This window comes from Pleurodeles waltl, chromosome 2_2, assembly GCF_031143425.1.
Source record: "Pleurodeles waltl isolate 20211129_DDA chromosome 2_2, aPleWal1.hap1.20221129, whole genome shotgun sequence".
NCBI classification, from domain to species: domain Eukaryota; kingdom Metazoa; phylum Chordata; class Amphibia; order Caudata; family Salamandridae; genus Pleurodeles; species Pleurodeles waltl.
Window position 1 is genome coordinate 944833440 of NC_090439.1, and position 22159 is coordinate 944855598.

A 22159-nucleotide genomic window follows, 5' to 3' on the forward strand; every position below is an offset into this window, starting at 1 on the left:
ACGCCACCAAAGAAATACAGGAAATGTATACCGTGGCAAGGACATATTGATGTTCCTGTCAATGTATGAGTAAGTATGTTTCACAAGCGAGGTGAAGGGGCAAAAGCAGTAGGGTTACTACGCTGGTGGCCAAAAGTGATACAACTAAATTAGAATGAAAGGCAAAATAATGTGAGCACTGAGAATTAACTGCTTATGGGATATGGGTAGCCCTCTGCTTTTTTCCATTTGAAGTTCAAGGAAATCCTGAGAAAGGTGCATGAATCTTGGGAAAAACATGGATGTGTGGTACTACGAAGAGCTAGCAAAATGATCTGATGGCATCTCACCCATGGTGTGGCTTTGTGAACGGGGAAAAGGGGGACAGCATATGACATAATATACTTTGAAATTAGCATTTTTTGGACTCTCAAGCAGTAAATTTGTTGCATGTTGTGGACTCAAAGCAAAACATTTTACTATAAGACTGGTGGGTAACCAAAGGCTGAACAAGAAGATATAGGCTTAAAGACAGTTCTAAATGTAGTCACAGAAATCACAAATTATTTTTGGAGATTGCATACATCAAAAGCAGGTCATAAGTAAATGCATTTTACAATGATTAATTACTTCATTCCAATTGTATGATTTTTTTGCACATCCCATGATTTTTTTTTTTAAAAGGAGGGAAGAATGCCTCAAGTGTCAGTCCCAAGGGCTTTAAGACATGCGGAGTTACAGACTTAGAATGTAAATTATTAGAATGGATTATGGATCAGGGAAATTGAGGCCCACATAAGTCAGCAAGGGTGCCTGTCAAGACACTACCCGTGCAGATTACTAACTCTGCAATAGATATCTTTCAGGAAAATGATTCTCTGCAGACTCAGGAGGTCATGAAGTTCATATACTTGTAGGTTTGGGACCATGAAATTCTTATCCAAGTTCTGACAAATGCCTAACATTTCCTGCACAATCTATACAAGGAAGGCAAGAGAGTAACTATCTCACAAGACTCCTAAGCTAGTCCTATGATACTTGACCAGGTTTGTATGGGTCTACATAATTGTTTACCACATAAATGTGAGTATGAGTATTGGCAGATGGTCTTTGATCAAAAAAGACTGGTGATGAAGATTCCCCTTGCACTCATCACTATGCAGGTCAAGGACAAACTTAAGCTTGCAAGGGTGAATGTTAGGGGTGATTTTTCTCTGATTTATGTAACAATCTCAGTGAGATGGTGGATACTGTCCTAAAACTGTCACAGACCACGAGAATGAGTCTGGAGGTTATAATGTGGCCACCAAAGTTGTGAAAAGCCAAAGCGGGCAGCATGTTTTCCCTACTACTGTCCATAGTGCAACCAAACCATGTGTAAAATGTAATGAGATACTAGACTAAATTGAGTACACCTTTCCTGATTGGCGAGAGAAGCTACATAAGGGAGATTTTGACAAGTTAGGCTCTATATTTCACAAAAAAGAGTCCTACTGAATTAGGCCTGCACATGCACGAAAAGCATAGGGTAAGGGATAAGGGAATAAGTGCATCAGTGTTTTTGGGTAAACTGGACTGTTATACAGCAATTCTTACACTCCTAAACTCAAAACCAGGGAATGATTGGCAGGAGCAGAGTAGCACAGGAAACTGATATGGGCACTGGCAAAAGTGCTATCTACTAGGGTACCTTGGGGCCAAAAGTATCAAAAGAGAGGTTACTTAATGGGCACAGGTAAGGATGAATGGGAAGACATTCTAGCAGACCTGCCAGACTTTCTAGATGTCTGAAAATCATGGCAGTCAAATAACAGACTCTATGGTACCACTGCCAGTGGTGTAGTTCGATTTTTAAGTGTAGCGATGACCATAACTATTCCTACGGACTCTCCAGCTAGAGTGTGATTATAAAATCTGATATGCACCTCATTGCCAGTTTCATTGAACAATTAGCAAAATTAAAGACCCCTCATGTCTTCCACCATATTTGATTTCACAGCAGGCAGTGGTAAATTACCATGCTCTTTGGTGTGATGGATAAGACATCCCACAAAGCCAATTACAGTTTCAGGTTATGCCTTTTCTATTAACCACTACATCTGCCAGCTTCCAGAGGTTGGTGACCCAGGTCTGAAATGTCTTTGACTCCTTCTGTATTGCATGCCTAGGCAACAAAGTGATGTTGCCCCTAGCTGGAAACAATCTGAAGGATGCCTTCAAAGTACTGTGAAAAGCAAAGCTTAATATTAAGGTAACTAAGTGCCAGATTGAGAAGATATTGGTATTGTCCTTGGGCTCCAAATACACATAGTAATATAGACTGAAAGACCATAATGACAGAGACTAATCTGCAGGAAATATTGAACCTCACTGAGTAATAACAGAACACGTTTGTTTTGATGTGTGTCCCTTCTGAGCACTTACAATCAGAAAGCAATTCAAGACATGGAATTGGACAGGAGATTGTAACGGACAGTTGATCAGTAGTTCAAGACTGACTGAGGCATCAGCTCTGAAAGCACAAGAGTTACACCAGCCATTATTTTGCAGACTGGATCCGATGCTATCACAATGGAAAATGTTGACTGCACCCAGTGCAGTGCCTTCTTGCTAAATCTGATTGGTCTCTTCAAATTTAAGGTTTGAAGAAAAGCCTGACAAAACCAATCAAGGAAACCTATTTCAAAGCCAAAGATAGCCCACAGACTAGTAAGTAGAAGATATTTTGCAGGAATATCAAAACCTTTGGAAAAGAAACACATACAGTACTTCAATCTGGGATCAGACGAGCATCAATCTTTAAGGGGAAAAGTATTACAGAAATGAGCAAGCAAAAGAGAAGAACATCAGAACAAGACCAAAGTACTCAGAGCAGCAGAGAAATGCTGCATGCTCTTTAATGTACCAGAATAAAATGCTGTGCACTGGAAGACAGTAGTTTGACATTGTTTCTGCTAGTGAAGTAGTGTCAGGATTTTGTTTCTACTGTTAGACATCTGCAATTATTCTGTTTGTTGATGCCTGATGAATTACTTCTCATCCCCATAATTCAAAATTGACTGATGTCATATTGTACCATTCTAGCTTTATTTATGCCTCAGTCTGGCCTATAATTACACCATCCGAGCTGTTAATGTGGAATAAACACGTAAGCAATGATTATTTGTTTCTACTGTTCTTCATTGCAAATACGTAAACTCAGAAGCTGAGATATACACTTGTTAAAGACGTGTTTGATGTCTTTTAGAGGCTACATTTATTCAGATAACGGAGAATGCAGTCAATGCTTCTTTCTGACATGCCTCCATTTGTATTTCTTCTGTAAATAAATCTTTTTGTTTTTAACATTTAAAGGGTAAACTATTATCAGCCTTCACATAATACAGATAATTTTTTTCACAAAACTGCTCCAAAATATTTGAGAATCATAAATGGCCATTAGATTCCACTGTAGCCACCTTGTAACAAGACAGTACTGCTCTATGCATTTTAATTGTACAACATGAACCTCAATTTTGTTGAACTACCACTACATTGCCTGCAGTATGTCACCTACCAAAACATTGTACTGGTACATGGTAACATGAAATTGTCTATACATTTTAGGTGGGTTACAAGTGGATTTATTTAACAAAATGCAGTGGTGAAAAACCCACAATTTACAGTGTGCTGTAAAGTATGAGATTCATTGTCCATTGTCTGACAGCCCCATAACAAATCTTCAGAGCTTAAGAATTGTTAAGGCCACTAGTTGTATATGCTTGTGGTCACACTTGTTCCACATTAAGTAGATATTATGTTTTTACTGGTATTGAGGTATGTAAGAAATGTAAAGGGCCTGAAGACATTAATGACATAAGCAGATTATTAAATCTTTAATATTGTTTCTAGAGTGATTGGCTATTATTTACCTTAAGAAGATGTGTAAGAAATTGCTGTATTAGTTGAGAGGGGTCGGTACCCATCTCAAGTAATAACCACAACGTTTAGAGGGTGAAACATTAAAATCATTATAGTTACCTGAGCTCAACACCTTATGGCATGGAGTAGACAGGCTAAACTTAGAGGCAATGTGTAAAATATTTTGAGCATGTATACATTTTTAAAGTTTAAATGTGAAAAACCAAGGTCATCTGATTACGCTTGGCCGGTACCTAGGTGCAACTAAAGGCAGTCTGTGAACGAGTACATGTTGGAAACAGAAACCAGGTTCAATCAGATTAGAAGTTTTGTTTTGGACTTACTCTCTGAAATGAAAATCAAAAGTGCGTAGCAGAACAAGCAGCAATCTCAGACAACTGCTGGACAAGCTGTCAGTTAAGCTGTTGACTTTTGGCAGGAAAGCTCTGAGAAGGAGAAAATTAATATTCCATGCCCCCAGAGAAGGTCCTGTGCCCGGTGAAGATTTCTACCTTTAGATTTTTTTTGGAGCTCAGATTCTTCCAGTGGGGCAAGTCTGCAGGTTGTAGTTAAAGAGGGCTCCACAGACTGGACCCCTTCTCAGCAAGGTCCCACTGGATTGGATTTGATGTTGTCAAATTTCAGAGCAACGGCAACCTGAATCTTTGGTCTGCCAGCAACACACCTTTGTCAGATCCGCATGGCAGGTTGGCCCCAGTTCCCAAGGGGTCTTTGAAGCCAAACATTTTCCAAGTCCCAGGTTTTAGGAGATCTTAGGAGGCATGTACTTTGACACCAGCAAGGGTTGAGGACATAGACAACAGCACTTGAGGTCAAGACTCACTCCAGCAGAGGCCAGCGTACGTTCTAAGTCAGGTCCAAAAGGAACTGGTCAGCAGGTTAGTTGCAGAAAAGACCTCTTGTTGCTCATTCTTTCCCTGTAACTTGAGTCAACTGACCCACGCTGTCCAGTTCTCTGTCCTACATACAATAGGGAGAGAAAAGTTATGCCCTGATTTGTACTTTTTGGTGCACTAATGCAGTTTTGCACCAAAACAGTTAGCACAAGTTTGCACCATTTCTGTGCACCAGCCGGGCACCACATTTTTGGAACGGTGCAAGCCGGTGCAATGGGTAGGCTAGCGTAAAAAAATTATGTTAGTCTGGTGGGACTGGCATTATGGAAGAAGGGGGTTTTGCACCCAATAATTACGTAGGCAGTTTAGAGTAAAAACAAAAACTACTCCAGCCTGCGTAGTCATTTTCTGATGCAAAACCATCTATACCATATGACTCCTGTCTTAGGAAAGACAGGAGTCATGACCACCACCCCAATGTCCAGCACAGGGGTTCAGGGTCCCCTGGGCATGGCCATTGCACCCAGTGCCATGTAGGGGGTCCCATTTCAGGGCCCCCAGCAGCACTTAAAAAAATAAAATACTTACCTGTACTTACTTATACATACCTGGGATGGGGTCCCCCATCCTCCGCTGTCCCTCCGGTGTGGGTGGGCGTGTCCCTGGAGCCTGTGGAGGGCACCTGTGGGCTTATTCCATGGTGTTCCATCATGGAAATAGGCCCACCTGTCCCCTAACGCCTGCCCTGACCCAGGCATTAGAAAATGGTGCAAAGCAAGCTTAGCGCAATTTTTTTTATTTTAGCACAGGCGATAAATGTGGCGCTAGAGCCATTTTCTGCACGGGAACGCCTACTTTGCATCTCATTGACGCAAAGTAGGTTTCCACGTCCAAAAAATGACTATAACTCCATAAATTTGATGCTAGATGGGTCTAGGCCCAAAGTATAAATATGGAGTTAGTTTTGCACCAAATTCATGTAAAAAAAAAAATTACGCAAATTTGTCATAAAAGTATAAATATGCCCCTTAGTCTTCTATGCTCTTCTTAGGTCACAGACAGCAGACTGGGGCCAACCTACCATGCGGATCTGACAAAGGTGTGTTGCTGGTAGACTAAAGATTCAGGTTGCCTTTGCTCTGAACTTTTTGACAACATCATATCCAATCTAATGGGACCTTGCTGAGAAGGGGTCCAGCATGTGGAGCCCTCTTTACCTACAGCCTGCAGACTTGCCCCACTGGAAGAATCTGAGCTCCAAAAAATCTAAAGGTAGAAATCTTCAACAGGCCCTGAGGCAAAAAGTATCCGGCTGCTGATGGACCTTCTCTGGGGGCATGAAATACTAATTTTCTCCTTCTCTGAGTTTTCTTGCCAAAAGTCAACAGCTTCACTGACAGCTTGTCCAGCAGTTGTCTGACAACATATACCCCTGTTCAGCCAAATCCTGCTGGTTGTTCTGCTAAGCACTTTTGATTTGCAAAGTCCTCTTTTCTTCTTCCACGGGTCCAGAAAGTGTTCTTAGGAGGGTATACTGGGGTGCCTGGCCTGTGAGTGGGGGTAGAGACACTCTTATATATGTTATATGACTGAAGAGGTTGGGCTGAGGAAAAGAGGCTATGAGCAGTGAGCATTGGCTAACCGAGTTGTGTAGGGCAAAAGAAACTGTTAGAAGTAGTATGTGATCAAAAAATCAAAATTAAGTGAAAATGCCAAAGGCTAAAGTGACATCAAGGTTAGCATTAGTTACAGCACCTAATTATGGGTGAAAAGACATGTATATTCACTGAATAAATCACAGTAAAAGTGGAGTTGTGGCTTTGTAAATTAAAACCAAACAACCACTGATATTTGCACATTATGGCTAGGAACGTAAACCATAATTCAAACAAACAACTTCGAAATCATAACTTGAGCAAGCAAGCTAAATAGGTTAATTACACTTTACCTTAGCATTAAAAAACCCTTAAAGCTTAGCATTTTCACTTTAACATCAAATTTTGAATTCTGTGGTGGCTTTCAAATTCTAGCCTCTCTTTCATTTTATTTTAATAAATCTTTTCATGCTCCTTCAATCGTCAACATAATTTAGCACCTTATGTGTGGCTATCCATTTATTTTTGCTTTACTTTTGATCCTTTGTCCTTGTTTAAAACATTCAGACAATGGTTTCTTGCCACTGTGTGATCTCCTTTTCATCTTCAGTGTACCTTCTCCCAACATGTTGTTGAGCATATACAGCCTACTCTGTGAATTTTTCTGCTGTGCTCCCTGCACTTCCTCTAGATGTATTGTCTTTCCTACTGGTTCCCCCTTAACTCAAATGCCATCCCTCTCAACCAATTAACTCTTATTACTTTATCAAAAATGCAATCTTTTCCTTCTACTTCAATAGTTGAAATTAAGTAATTACAGAATTGTCCACCAGAAATAAAAATCACTGAGCTTAAATCTGTTTTTTCCACTGTCTCATAAATTTACTTTCAATGATGAAGATCACTTTATTTAAATGTTTTTTTTGGGAAACCATATTTTCCAAAAGATTATCCCTGCTTTATAGCATATGCCCCTAAAAATATAGGAGTTATGTCCAATTTCAAAAAGTAAAAAAAAAAACATCTTTAGTGTCCTAATTTAGCAGAAGTTAAAAAAAATCATAAACAAAGATTCATTGAAATTAAAATGTTTTAAAAACGTTTTATCTTAATTTGCATATTGCATCTATTATAAACAAAAACTACAAGTGGGAGTTGCTTAAGTTTTACAAAAAATGATCTTTTGAAGTGATAAATGTAACAAAAAACCTTTTATTTATGGCATATAAGATATTTAAGATACACCTTCACTAACGTGGCCACAACCATAGGTGAAGCTAAGCAGTGAAGTGAACATAAGCAGTATCTCCATTTTGCAGTGCTTTTCATTATTCTCTTTCACAACAGTACAGGCTGTATGTCTGTCTGAGAAAGGACATCATATAGAAACAGAAAAAAAAGGATATGCCCACAAATGATTATCAGCAGGAGGAAAACAATGGACAAACTTTTGAGCGAGCCAGGAAGACTTGATGGTCAGAAGGCAATCTACTATTTATTTGGTGATACATTTATATACGGCAGTTGCTTGAGGTCACATGACCAAGAATGTGAATGAGGGTAAATTAATATTGAATATTAAAGATGACTACTTTAGATTTCCTACAGATTGAATTTGTATATTTTAGAACAGCGTGTCAACAATTCATCCCCCAAACCAGGATTTTATAATCTCCATAACAATATAGGGATCAGCACTGTTTGGAGGGTAAACGGTAAAAGCAGCAACCATTTCCAGCTTGTTTACTAAAAGCAACATATCCTCCCTTTGCATACACTGAAGGGGAATGTCTCTGTACTGGCTGTCTACATTCATATTAAAGATTAAAGATTAAAGATTAAAGATTAAAGATTTTTCGCAACTACTTTGAACATGAGTACTCTATTGAAAATTGATTGGAGAAAGTTGCAGTAGGAGTTTTTTGTCATCCATGTAACCTTGGAATGCTGTCCAACTACCTTCTTTGTAATCTTATTTGTAAGGGTAATACTGAAAATCAGGGTCTACTTTGCAATTTTCTGTTGATACAGCTTTTGGCTTTGTAGAAAGTGCAAACCAAGTGCACACCTAAGTCATTTTCAAACATTGCCCTCATAATGACAATAGGTAGCTCTGTTTCTAGCAATATCTAAATTGGACAAGTAGACCCTCTGGATTTCATCTTACCTCTAACCTCATTCAATGTAAAACTGGAACTGCTGGGAGAGATTCTGAAAAGCTTGGGAAATCTGTATCGACGATATGCAGATGATACCCAGATTTATCTAAATATTTTTTCCCAAAATTAGATAATTGTACTCACAGTTGCCCTGTACATATTCCAGAAGTGTATGGCAAACTATCACTTAAAACTCAACCCTATATAAACATAGTTCTTACTGATTTTGCCAAAGAGCTCAAGTTTTCCCATTAAAGAATGGCTAAAATCCTGTTCTCCCTTGGACCGCACACCAGCTAGTGTGGATAGTGCCACTCTCTGGTATTTTTCCTCGACAACCATTTCAATGTTCAGAAACAAATTATAACAATGACCAAGAATTCTCACCACCAGCTGAAATTACAATGACACATGAGTTAATTCAAGAGCAGGATTTAAAGCACTTAGCACCCACTCTGCTCCTCTCCTGCCTGGATTACAGGAACTTAATCCTCGTTGGTCTGCCAAAGTGTAATTTATTACTCCTGTGAATAATACTTTATGCAACCACTCATTTTGTCTCAGGAAATTTAACCACAACTCCCCTATCCTGTGTTCCCTACAACATCTCCCCAGTGGAACTCAATATAAGCCCCCACTAGGAGCTTAATTTAATGTGGCATGCATCACCCACAAACCTCTTCTCAATTCTAGTCCCACCAATCTTACTGGAAAGCAGCAATTCTCTGGTGATAAAGAGGGGTTCAAGCAATTCTTAATCCCTTCTCCTAAAGTCTCCAACATTTGAGTACAATTACTGTAAGAAATCAGCCTTCTTTAGTAGGGCAACAAGGGTTTAGATCTCACTCTCGCCAGGCTTAGGCACTACAAGTAATCATGTCACCTTTAAAAAGAAACTAAAAATCCTATTATTTCAGATATACATTGGGTAAAGTAACCTATGTCCTCAGTCATTTATCCTATCTGTTTGACTTAAGCCATTTTGTCTCTGTTAAGTTAACTTATATTTTTATAGAACATTTTTTATGTGTATGATTGCCAGCCTTCATATAAAGCACTCTAATGTCCTTGGGCCAAGTTCACATTATATAAAATGGCAATATTAATTAAATAAGTTATATAAAGAGGCGTTAAACTTTTTTATTGTCGTTTAACACCCTCCAGTGGATGTGCTATTCACAGGGGACATGTAGAAATAAATCCTACAATACCATTTCCTGTACATTGTTTTAAATAGATCTCATATAATCTTTTACAGAGGTAATGTAGTAAACAACAGCTTTCATACAGCCTTGAAAATAGGAGGTGAACATTTATTTGTCTGCAAGTTTACCATTTTTAAGTATTTCTGAAACCTATTATAAAGGTCTACGGAACCTGCAGCATTTTCTGTGAAATATGGATTAGATGAACTTGCAATAAAATCTTTCTGTTAATGCATGATTTGCAGATTTTGACAAAAAATGGATCAAAGTTTCTGACACATGCAGAACATGAGGTTGAAAACAGTGACAAGACATTTCCAAACTTGAATGGTTAGTTACGCTATTGGTCACTGCATTATGTTAAAAATTGGTTTCCAAGGAGGTGATGTTTGTGCACATATGGGATCCCAAGTACTTAGACCAGGTGGAGACTTTTGTCTGTAGCATAAAAAACCCAATTACAGTGTGGAAAAAATGGTTCCAGCTTTCTCGCCAAAAAGCTTATCAATATTCATGCAAATATATCTTAGACCACAGCCACTGTTCTCAGTGAAAAACCTATCTGAAAAGGGTGTTCTCAGTTTGGAAGGAATCCAAAAACAGTCACTTTTTGTTTTACATTTGATGCCTTATAGTAACTCCTTGTAAAGCGTACATAATGCATATTACATTTACATTAGTGCTCTGAAATGCCGTTATTTAAAGCATATATGTGCTCCCAGATATCCTGTATCATTAAGACAAGAAAAAAACAAAACTCATAACCAGTTTTACAACTTAACTAGGATGCACAGAATAAAGGAAGCACTCTTTTTCTTTTTACATAAGTCTGTTGATGTTGGCTTATTTCTTACTATGGGCGTTAAAAAAGACATGATCAATAACAAAAAAATCTTTGTCATTCCCTACAAGGCAAAATCATTACTTGCTTGCGATTTTTTTTTTTCATAGGATCCAATGAGTATGATTTTTCTTTTATCTTAGTATTTTGTGTACCACTGGAATACTTCATGTACTATGTTTTAAAAGGTCAATATAGTGAGAGAATCATGTTTCGAAATGGTGGATACTTGCATGTCCTTGTTATAAAATGTACCCAACACTGATACATAATTAAATGTATAATTCATCCATTAGGCTACTGTCTTTGATTATGTTTGATTAAGTACCAAGTACCTTGTATGGTAAGTGTATAAATGTATGTTCTCGCTGTGCCGAATAAGCAAAGTGGAATTTCTCTACTGTTTAAATATAAGTCAGCAGAACCAGTTATCTGAGGTAGTGGCGATGCTGTCCAAGGTAGGGGTGGCATGTCTAAGTGTCACTGAGCTCTGACAGCTATTTGAACACGTCAGTGTCTGCATTTTGGTACACGTTATTGTGCAAGTAGGAAGAAAAACAGCTGAAAAACTTAAATCCTTTCAACTTGGTGAGACTGCTGTATCAAATGTTGCATATTGTGTTTTTATTTTAATGTGAACCAGCTTTAAATTATCGCTGTGTTTGCTTTTTCGATCCACAATATGCATTTCCACATTTTATGAACTTTAAATTTTAATGTCTCCATTTGAACAAAAGGATTTAATTGACTGCCATTTTATACAAGCAGAAACATCGAAGCTACAATTCATTGAAGTTTCATGCAAAGTGCCATATGTAACAACGTGATGTGCAGTTAATGCTTAAGAAGCAAAATCAACGTTAAGGCTATCACAACATTAACAAAAATATTTTTATTTAGAACAAAGTCATGCATTTGTACTTGTGAAGAAATGAAATCATGCAATGAGTAGATGAAACAGCAAGGATCTGCAAAAATTGCAAGAATGTACACCACATGAATGCTATACCAGCTCTAATCTCATATCAGGATACAAATCCAAATAATTTAAAATGTAGATTTACACCAAAAACATAGATATATTCACTACGGAATGTAGGGGGTGCCTCACAAACCCCAATCCTTTACACCATTTGGAAAGTAATGCTATTTACCTATCATTTTCGGGTAATTCTCTACCGTTAACACTGTCAGTTGATTTCATAAATGTACAAAACCCACCATGCAAACTATTATACAATAAAAAATCGTGTTTTTAGACGTAAATCTTATATTACGATTTGTAAAAAGGGAACATTGCACAATAAACACTCACATCACAAAGTTCACCATTAAGCTAGAACAAGTAACGAAAAAAGGAGTGCACTCACAGATAGAAAACTTGCTGCTGATGTCTTTCCCTGGAAACAATTTAAATCCTCTAGATTTAAAATCTATGGACTTTTTCACTAGTTAAGAAAACAAACAATAAAAAAAAACACATCAGGTCAAACAGTCCAGAAGATAACATATGTTTAAGTGTTGTTAGTATGCAAAATGTCGAACTAAGGAGATGTCTTTCTGGTAGGTTTTTCAAACAGTTTCCTAACAGAGAGTACAGCAGCAGAAAATAATGTGATGGAAATAACAAACATAGATGAGTATATATGATGAACATGGAGGCACCTAACCTACCTCGATTTTCAGTTAATGCTTATTCAGAATGTTGTCTGTGCACAAAAAAGCAAACGTGAAGGGGTTGCACACGTGTGTTATTTAACAGTGGATAATGAAACATGCATTTTTTCTAACCATGGTTACATACTGCTAACAAAAACAGATTTTCCCCTGCCTGATGTTATTTTCAACTTGGGCATGACCCTCCTGAAGCCAAAGCCCATAGTTCAATAAAATTCACAATTAATGTTCGAGAAACTGGTTATATAATGTTTGCAGTTGTGCAGCTGGTGCAGTTGCACACAAAACCATTTACCTTGCATGCCCGACTTTTGGAAAATGTCTATTTGCTGTGCAGCATATTATTTAGCACTGACCACTCCGATGTCTGCGCTCCCTGTGGCGGCCCCCGAGTAGTACATCTGCAAACTTACAGTAGCTAAAGTAGAATAGATTTTGCTAATGGCCTAGGACATCTTCCAGAAATCCAGTACTGGTGTTTTGCACTAACCCGAGTAGTGTAACACTGTGAAAACGGTGAGGGTGTTTTTAATTCACGTGCTTTAGTGTTCCAGACTTCTGTTTACTTTTTAAAGGGTTTTCATATTTATTTATTTTTTCTAATTCCTGGAAATCTATTTATTGCCATTAAGTTGTGCATGGAAGGTCGATTTTTTTTTTAACTGAATGAAGTATTCTCTTTACCAGACAAGCCAAAAAATAAAAAAATTGCCTTTCAAAACACGCAGCCCCATTCTGTGCAACAGTGGGTTCAAGGATAATTTCAAAGTAAATGGGGGGCGATTGTGTTCAACACTTTTCACCGCCGTTGTGGGCTATCCCAGTAAAGAGGGATCACACAAAGGAGACACCCAACATTTGCTATGATGCTGAAAATGGCTTCTTAATATTTGATTTCACTACAGTGTTGCTGAAGTCTGGCAATGCCAAGTACAGATAAAGTTGCCTTCCTGTTTTTTGAGGCCTTAGACCAGACAACAGATGAGACACAGCAGGTAACACAACTAACCACAAGTTAAACCACCAATTTACCTTTGGCAGGATAGTACTATTTTAGCTAATTTGGTAATAGTAATAGATTTTAGATCAGTAAAGGTGATTGGCATTTTCAATTGACCCAGGATAAAGCCTTGGAAAATCTGGCACATTGGTGGTGAGGGCAGTGACAGTGTAGTGCTCTGGTGATGGTGAAGAGACGTGCACTGGCTGCTTAGAGTGATTATGACATGTTTAGTATGATACCCCAGTACTGGCACTGTTCTAACACCAGCAGTGTGCCATTAACTCTTTAATAAGGGCCCTAATGTTTTAGATTTTTTCAGGAGCTGAGTTTTTTTTTTGTCTTTCATAGATATGTAGTTTCTTATTGGAACTATTCGATTTGGGCCCCTAGACACTTTTATTTGGGATTTTACTTGTTCGTGTTGTAAATCAGGCAGCAAAATCACTAGTACTTAAGCACAATTACAGTTCCACACTGTTCCTTGGCATTAGGCACACGCTTTCATACTTGCTTGCATGCTTTTGTTCAGACTATATTGGCATGTCTGTCTAATGGCTCTGTTGAGTGCTAGAGCTAGTAATTACTGGTAACTATGATAATTTTATATCCTTATATGCTATTATAATTTTTAATTCTTATTTAAAATTTCATAATGCCCAAACAGGTTTATAGTAGCACTACTTAATAAACGGGACCTAGCTTTTCATGGTGAAGCAGCGGTCTTCAGTTTTTGGATTGCTGACTCCTCTCTAACCCCCTTCCCCTCCGACCAAAATGTTTATGATTTTGAGAGCCCATTTCAAGCTAACATGTGTGGGGATTTATTTTGGAAGTAAGCTTTCTATATAGGCTGAAGAAGACTATGCAAATGTATTCACTGTGGAATTAAATTAGGGTATGAGCAGTACAGGAGTGGGATATTGTTCTTGTCTCATTATTCCTAGCACCTGCACTACTGTCTCACTGCTGAGTCCTGTATTGCTTCTACCAAACTTGCACAGCCTCTCACCTACCTCCCGAATTTTTCTAGTCTGCCTTTTCTACTTTTGCTACAGCTCCCACATCCTTAGTTCTGTAACTCCTGCAGCACATCTTTTTTGCTACAATTCCGAAGAATTTACTCCCTCTATGATCCTGGATGGATTCCTTACATATGCCTGCCAAGATTCCCAGGGCCATGCTCACCGGCTGCTGCTGCAGTCCAGACTTCTTCTTTGCATTATGAGAATTATATCACTACAATAGACTACAAGTCCCAGAATGCAAGGTCAGAACCTTGAAAAGAAAAGCCAGCCATGCACTGATGTGAGAATTTCAGTAGGGATCCTCTCGCTCTCCTCACTCAATGCTCCTAGAGTATCTCATCCCCACAGTCCTCTGTTTCTATATATTTGAGTAGCACCCATCTCTACTGTGACCTACCAAAAACTCTCCCTTCAGTCTTCTTCTTCTGTGCTACATACTTCGAGGTACCAGCAGCATCACCAGTTAGGGTTACAACCTTTCACAGAAAGAAAATACTCGTTATTTGCTCTGGACGGGCCAGTAGGCAGTACTGGAACAACAGTTCAAGAAAAAATCGTCTATTACTTTTTTTTCAAAAATAGAAATTTAGTCTAATAGTCTAGACAGCACCAACATTCGCTTTATCAAATTGTTTGTTGCATTTGTTTTCAGTGTACATTTCAAAGTACAAAAATATCAGTGTTTATTCATTTTCTTCCAATATTTATGTTTACTTGCTTGAAAATGCTTGCCACAAAAACTCAATACTGCTCTGGTGGCAACCCACCCTCCAGTGTTCCCTCTCTTTGGACATGTGTACCTCTCCACCCTGCAGACTCCTGCACTACTCCATTGCATTGCACACTGTAGTGTTATGTGAGTTATGAATGACGGAACCCTCTTAGTTCCCGAAGGACTCCATGGAGCTATGATGTAAGAGTTAAAATGTGGTGAAGTGAATGCAGGTTTAGAATGTTGAATTTGTGGTTACACACAGACGAATAAAGGCATGTACTGTACAGCTCCATGGGTGTCGTAGTTATTGGTGGGCATCCCAGGTGGGGAAGACACTACATTTGGCAGTGAGATAGGGGGTAATTAACCCAAAGATTAACAGATCTCCCAGACAGTTTGCCGTAGTCCAAGCAAAGTGCTTGTGCATGCCATATGTGCCTCCGTCAAAGTGAAGTCAACATTTGACATATGTGGAGTCACAGTGCTGCTCCAGCCGGCTTGAAGCATTTGAAGGTAAAGAAAGCTTTGCTGAGAATTGTACTCATTATTTTCCAAGAAACTGGTGGCAAGGCCATAAAGATAGGTACAGCGCTACTACGTAACATAAAGGTATACAGTGTACGGAGTAATAACTATAAAGGTGGCAACAAACAGATACGGAAAAGAGGCACTGAAACTATCATAGTCAACTGCAAGTAGGAAAGATAAAAATGCTAGCTGATAGAACAATTGATAATAAAGCAAACTGTTGTTACACTTACCAGAGCCTCAAAAAGAAGAGCTCTATGACCGCAGCAGTGGGTGAGGAGACCCAAGAAGAACCACGGGTTGTGCTTACTGACTGAGCTGTCCAATACCTGAAGTGGTACACCACCAAAGCTGCTGGGTGGCAGCTCAGCACAATACCAGAAGTCTCCAGAAAAGTGAATGGCTCCAAAGGAGACCAAGAAAGAGGTCACAGATCCACTGACTATTCAAGATGACCCAGAGGCCAGAGCATCACAAGAACTTAGAGATGGCACTCTCAATTTTCAGTGTCACACAATCCCATAAGCAGTTATAATGCTGCCATCTTCTTAAAACTACTTTGATACCACCATGAAGCAGTATATTGGCGACAAATGGACTGCTTGGATAGAGACATTTGATCAATTCACTGATGCACTTGAAGAAACAGCAAACATTTTTTTAACAATCTCCAAAATCTTGCTGATGAAGGTGTAAAAAAGTTATAAAGAAAATGATGAAAGCTAATGACGTTACATACAGTCAAATTAAATTAGTCTTGAATCTCAAATTAAATCCAATACTGAGTGTAGAATAAGGATGGGACATTTTCAGTCAAGAATGACAGAGTTGGTGAAACCACAGACAAATTTATTGAGAGACTAGATACGCTCAAACACTATGGGTTCAATTAAGCTAAAAATGAGGATGCAACATGTGTCTAAGTTACTGACGGATGCTTGTCAGATTCATTCAGATGAAGAATGCTGAGAGAAACTCTTAGTCTGGAGTGAGTCTTCAAGGAGGCCAGAGCTGAAGAGCATGCTAATCAACAAGCTACTGATAGCGAGGCAGGAGGTGTTCAAAGTGAGTCAGGCATGAACATAAAAAGTAGGTAGAAGCACAAAGCTGACGGACACAGGGTGATGTCTCCACAGAAAAATAAGTTGTGTTTCAGGTGTAGATTGTTGTTTCCACACGAAAGTAAATGTTCGGCAATTGGACAGATTTGCAAAGGCTGTGAGAAAGACAACCATACTGTAACGGTTTGCAAGCGAAGGACAAATTAAGTGTGCTACAGCAAGAAGACAAAATTAATGGCCACCTGGGTGTTCCAGAAGACACATTCGACGTAAGCACACAAGGCCAAGCGATAACAGTAAATTAGACAAATCAACACCAAATGAAGTAACTTGTCACCTAAATCATCATCATAAGTTCTTCAATATCAATACCAAGTGAAAGTGAAGAAGATGATTGTGTAATGTTGATGTTAACCTCAGAAAGATTTACACGTTGGACTGGCCGCATGTGAAAAAAAATACAAATCAAAGAATAGTTGACACAAAAAAGCAGCAAAGTCATTCAAACATCTTCCGAAAATTACACTGAAAGTAAACGGTTGTTCCATACCATTCATTACTGACAGTGGTGTGTCAATAAACATTATGCCAGAGGAGAAATATAATGAGCAATCATCATTGCCACGACTGATGCCATCGAAAACTAAAGTATATACATGGGCTGTATCAATGCCATTGAAAGGTCATGGTTCATTTGTAACAACCAGGAAACAAAGGAAGACAAAGGTGCAAGTGCCCATTCATGTGCTTCAAGGTAAGGTGTCAAGTTCCTGTCTACTCAGTCTCAGTACAGCTGCTGATGCGGCACTGAACTTAGTGAACTACAAAATGAGCACTCATCACAAAGCAGTAATTCAGTTCCCTTCTTTGTTTCATGAGTTAGGAAAATTTAAGACTATTGTAGTGCAATTGCATATTAATGAGGAAGTCAGTCCTCTTGCACAAAGACACAGAAGAATTGCATTTCATTTACAAGAAGACGTTGAAAAGGAACTTGAGTTATTACTTAAACATTATATCACTGATCGTTCTACTGGTTGAACACCATGGGTTTCTAGTACCCAAAAAGGACAGTGAAGGAGCTGGACACATCTGTGTGGATATGCATCAAGTGAACAAGGAAATTGAATGAGAACAACATCCAGGTCTGCACATTGCTGACATGACAATACAATCAAATGGTGTGAAAGTCTTCTCTCGCCTTGATTTAAATAAAGGATATCATCAGTTGGAACTTGAGGAGAACTCCAGCTACATTACAACCTTTTCTACACATGTTGGTCTATTTTGAATTTTGATATGAAAGACTAAGGACCTGGTTTAGTGCTTGGCAGATGAGTTACTCTATCACAATGATGGATATCCCGTCTGCTGAAATCTAAATCCTCTAGGACATAATGGGATTTAGATTTTGGCGGATGGGATATCAACCACCGTTGTGATGGAGTAACTTCTTCTCCAAACTCTCAACATGGTCCTAAGCTTTAGTGTGTCATCAGAGGCAAAGACCTTTCAAGATATCATTCAATGTATCATACAGCCTGTCATGAATGCTTTTAACTATAGTGATGACATATTAGTCTTCTGAGCTACACATAAGGCGCATAATAAAACTATCAAACAAGTGTGTTATTTACTGGTTGATGCAGGTTTAACTTTGAATGTTGAGAAATGTGAATTCAATAAAACAAAGCTAAAATAATTTAGCCATATCTCTTCTGATGGGGTTATGACACATGATCCCCCCTAAATTGCAAGCGTTGTCAACTGCAAGTCCCTCATAAGATGTTTCCATTTTACGTTCATTCCTTGGCATGGACAGTTACTGTTCCAAATACATAAAAGACTTTGCCACTCTGAGTGCTCCATTGAGACACTTGCCAAAAAAGAATGTTTCATTTATTGGTCACAAGAATGTGACTAAAGCTTTAAGAGAATCAAACAAGCTATTGAGAACACTACTGCGATGGCGTATTTTGATCCAAAGCTGCATACAGGAGTTGTTGTTGATGCTTGCCCCGTTGGTTTAGGCTCAATCCTTGCACAGCAGACACCCAAATGCTCCAAGACATATTGTGGCATATGCAAGTAAATGTTTGTCCCAAACTGAACATGCTTATTCAGAGCATGAAAAAGAAAGATGAGCAGTGATGTGGGCTTGTGAACCTTTCCATGTGTTCGCATACGGAATGCCTTTTTACACTTGTGGCAGATCATCAAGAATTGCTGACCATCTTTGGCAATCGAAAGGCCAAGACACCTCCTAGCATTGAACACTGGAGTCTATAATTACATGAGTACAACTACATAATTGTACATTGTTCAGGGAAAGATCAAAACCCTGCAGACTACTTCTCCAGAGTATCTATCCAGTGTCAGGTTACTCGTTTCAAGACAGCTGAAGCCTATATAAACTTCATTGTGAAATCAAACACACCAGATGCCATATTGTTGGAGCACATTTATCACTGCCATGAGTCAAGATGGTGACATGTTAAAACTGAAAGACATTATTACAAATCAGTCTTGAAACCAGCACACTCAAGCTCTAGCCAGTGACACTGAGTACCTGAAGTTGAAGAATGTCAAAGATTAACTGTTTGTGACTCATTGAAGTGGCACATGAAGGACATTGTGTAATGGTTGCTACAAAGTGAGCTCTCTAAGACCAAGGGCCTGATTATGACATTGGCGGGATGGGATATCCCACCTGCCATTTTACAAGTTTCATAAGATATAATGGAACTTGTATTATGACGTACGGGATATCCGTCACGTTTGTAACAGAGTATTCAATCCGCCAAGGTCGTCATCAGTCCCCAAGTTTGGTTTACTCATCTCGATAAAAGTATTGAAATACAGTTGAAGGCTTGTCATCTATGCAACTGCCTGTCATCGAAAACCACTCAACACCCCTTAAGCATGTCAGAGTTGTCAAAGCATGTATGGGAAAGAACTGCTGTTGACTTTTTCAGTCGTCTTGACAATGGACATCACCTGATGGTGATTGTTGTTTAATACTCCATTTTTCCATTGGTAGAAGATCTCTTATCTATCACTCAAGAGAGAGTCATAGAGAGCATCTTTGCAACATTGGGTATTCCTGCAATCTTTAATTCTGACAATGGCCCACCATTAAACAGTTGAGAATTCAGAGGCTTTCCCAGTCATCTCAGTGTGAAGCATCTGAAAATCACACCTATTTGGGCACAGACTAATGGCTTTGTCGAACATTTCATGAGTACATTAACGAAAGCTGTTCATATTGGAAAAGCTCAACCTTAAAACTGTTTCACTTGCAGTCAACCTCACTCGATCCCAACTGAAAGCCCTGCAACTGTGATGTTCTGGAGAGCAATGTCGACCAAATTACCTCAATGGACCGCCATAAGATCAAATACAGAGGAAGAAACTCTTAACAAAGATTTGGTTCGTTAAAAGAAAATCAAGGTCTATGAAGACAAACAATGACATACAAAAGACATATGGTTTAATAAGAAGAGATCCGGGGCTTGTCCGTCAGCTGAGAAAACATAAGTCTGATGCTCTTCTTGATGTTGAGCCATTCTATGCTGTAACAAGCAAAAGACACATGATGACTGCCCAGTGTCCTGGGAAATCAATTATGGGGGACTCCTTGCATTTCAAACATGTGGCTCCTCACTCACCAGAAACTGATGTCAAAGTAGAGACTGTTTAAGAAAGGACAATTGAAAATCCCCAGCTGCTGTTGCTCCTGCATCACCACCAACGATCATGGACACTCCTATAGCTTGCTTCCAGTTTCCAAAGATACAGTTGGGACAAGTAATCAGAGCACCACAAAGGCTTATCAAAAAGCTGTGATTGTATATACATCAAAATATCAAAATATGTAACTTTTTAATTAACAGAGGGGGAGATGTGTTGTGTGAGTTATGCATGACAGAACCCTCTTGGCTCCTGAAGGACTTCAAATGCAGGTTTATAATATTGAGTTTGGGGTTATACACAGACAAATAAAGGCATGTAATATACAGCTCCGTGTGTGGCATAGATTTTGGCGGGTACCCCGGCTGGAGACGATGCTACACAAAGCATGAATCTCTGCAGAACTTTTTGCACTACAACTACAACTTCATAGCAAAAATAATTTAAAGCAAGCCTAATCCACACATTTACTCTGATAATCCTTTAACCATAATTATGTGCTGTGCTTGCATTGAACATGTTTCTACAGACATTTGGGAGTGTTTGTTTTTCCACACATCATTTAAAGGTGGCAGGTTTCTTGCATGTGGAAGCACGCCCCTCCATTAAGATGAAGGCACAATCCTTCCAGTGGGGTACACACCCTGCACTTTAAACGCTTCTTGGCTATCATACTGTAAGTTTTCAGGCATTACACAAAATCCATGCATTTTTGGTTTCTGAAGTGGTAATCCTTTTGTTTTGTATGACTCCTATATATTTCCATTACTGCAAATACTGGATTCTAGCTGCAGGTATTCACTGGTGTGACATAGCAACATTGAAAAGACATTTTTCCACTGTTGATTTGTTACAAGGGGACGGACTTGCTGCTCCTGTGTTCTCCCAAATTGCCTGCATCTCCAGATACTCGAGAAAAGCCTCAAAATGACTGATGACTGTCTTATGTAATTCTTATGTCTCACATGCTTTCACTTGTTGAGTGCTCAGAGAATCTCAATAGCCACAATTATCTCTCCGAAAGGTGGGGGGGGGGGGAGAAGGCTGCCTCAGGTAGGAAGGAGAAGTTAAGCTGCAGAAGGTGTTGTGGATGATCAAGTATGGGCTAGGTTTATATTGTGCGACTGGTCAGAGGACACCTGGTGTTTCATGCATATTTGGGATGGTGATACTAACAGCTCAACAAGGAAGGGAGGCTAGACACCAGGTCAATGTTTAGAAAACTGCAGTTAAGTGGAGTGATCTAAAGAAGGTGAGACTATGTTGTGCTTGACTTTCCATAGCATTTCTCATGAGCAGGTCATTTATAGAATCAGCTGCATATTGGAATATGGTTGGTGGGCATTCATAAAACAAAATTATTGAGGTGCAGTTCTCCACCCCAAATTTCAAACTATATCAAGCATTGCTCTATTTGTCTACTTGAGGTAATTTGGGATTTCTCTGTTCAAAACAAGCCTATTATTGTTTATTATCCATATTTATATAAATTGATTTTCTAGAACCCCTTTATTCATTGCTCCTCGTCTGGATATATCTATGATGAAACCACATAAAAAACATCTGAAGTTAGAAGATTTTTTTAAGCTCCATGGTTGAACTTCCATTTTAGCATTTGCATTAGGGAAGACACTTCAGAAGTGTACATACTTCTATATTTAATTACAACTGTTCTCTGCCTCGTACGAATCAAGCATATGATAAAATAATTTTGTAAGATTTGTTATTGGAGGCCACATTTCTGAACGCAGTTTTTTGTGGAGCTAGGTTCTCCAGCTATGCACCTAGGTACATGGCAAAAATAGTATAAATTATGAATGATTACATGAGACCTTTTATTAAACTCCTTAATTGCTAACAGGAACAGCCCTTGATTCAATACGATTTCCAGTACAATATCATGGCGCCATGCAGGATTAGACAA

The 22159-nt window shown here is 38.8% G+C and overlaps 1 protein-coding gene across 1 annotated transcript in view; it reads right to left on the minus strand.

Annotated features, from left to right (window-relative positions):
- Nucleotides 1–22159, minus strand: part of CSMD3 (CUB and Sushi multiple domains 3) — a 2682374-nt gene that overhangs the window by 1613307 nt on the left and 1046908 nt on the right. The window contains exon 7 of the mRNA XM_069220640.1: nt 11907–11984. Within this exon, the coding sequence (XP_069076741.1) occupies nt 11907–11984 (78 nt within the window). The remainder of the gene's footprint in view (nt 1–11906; nt 11985–22159) is intronic.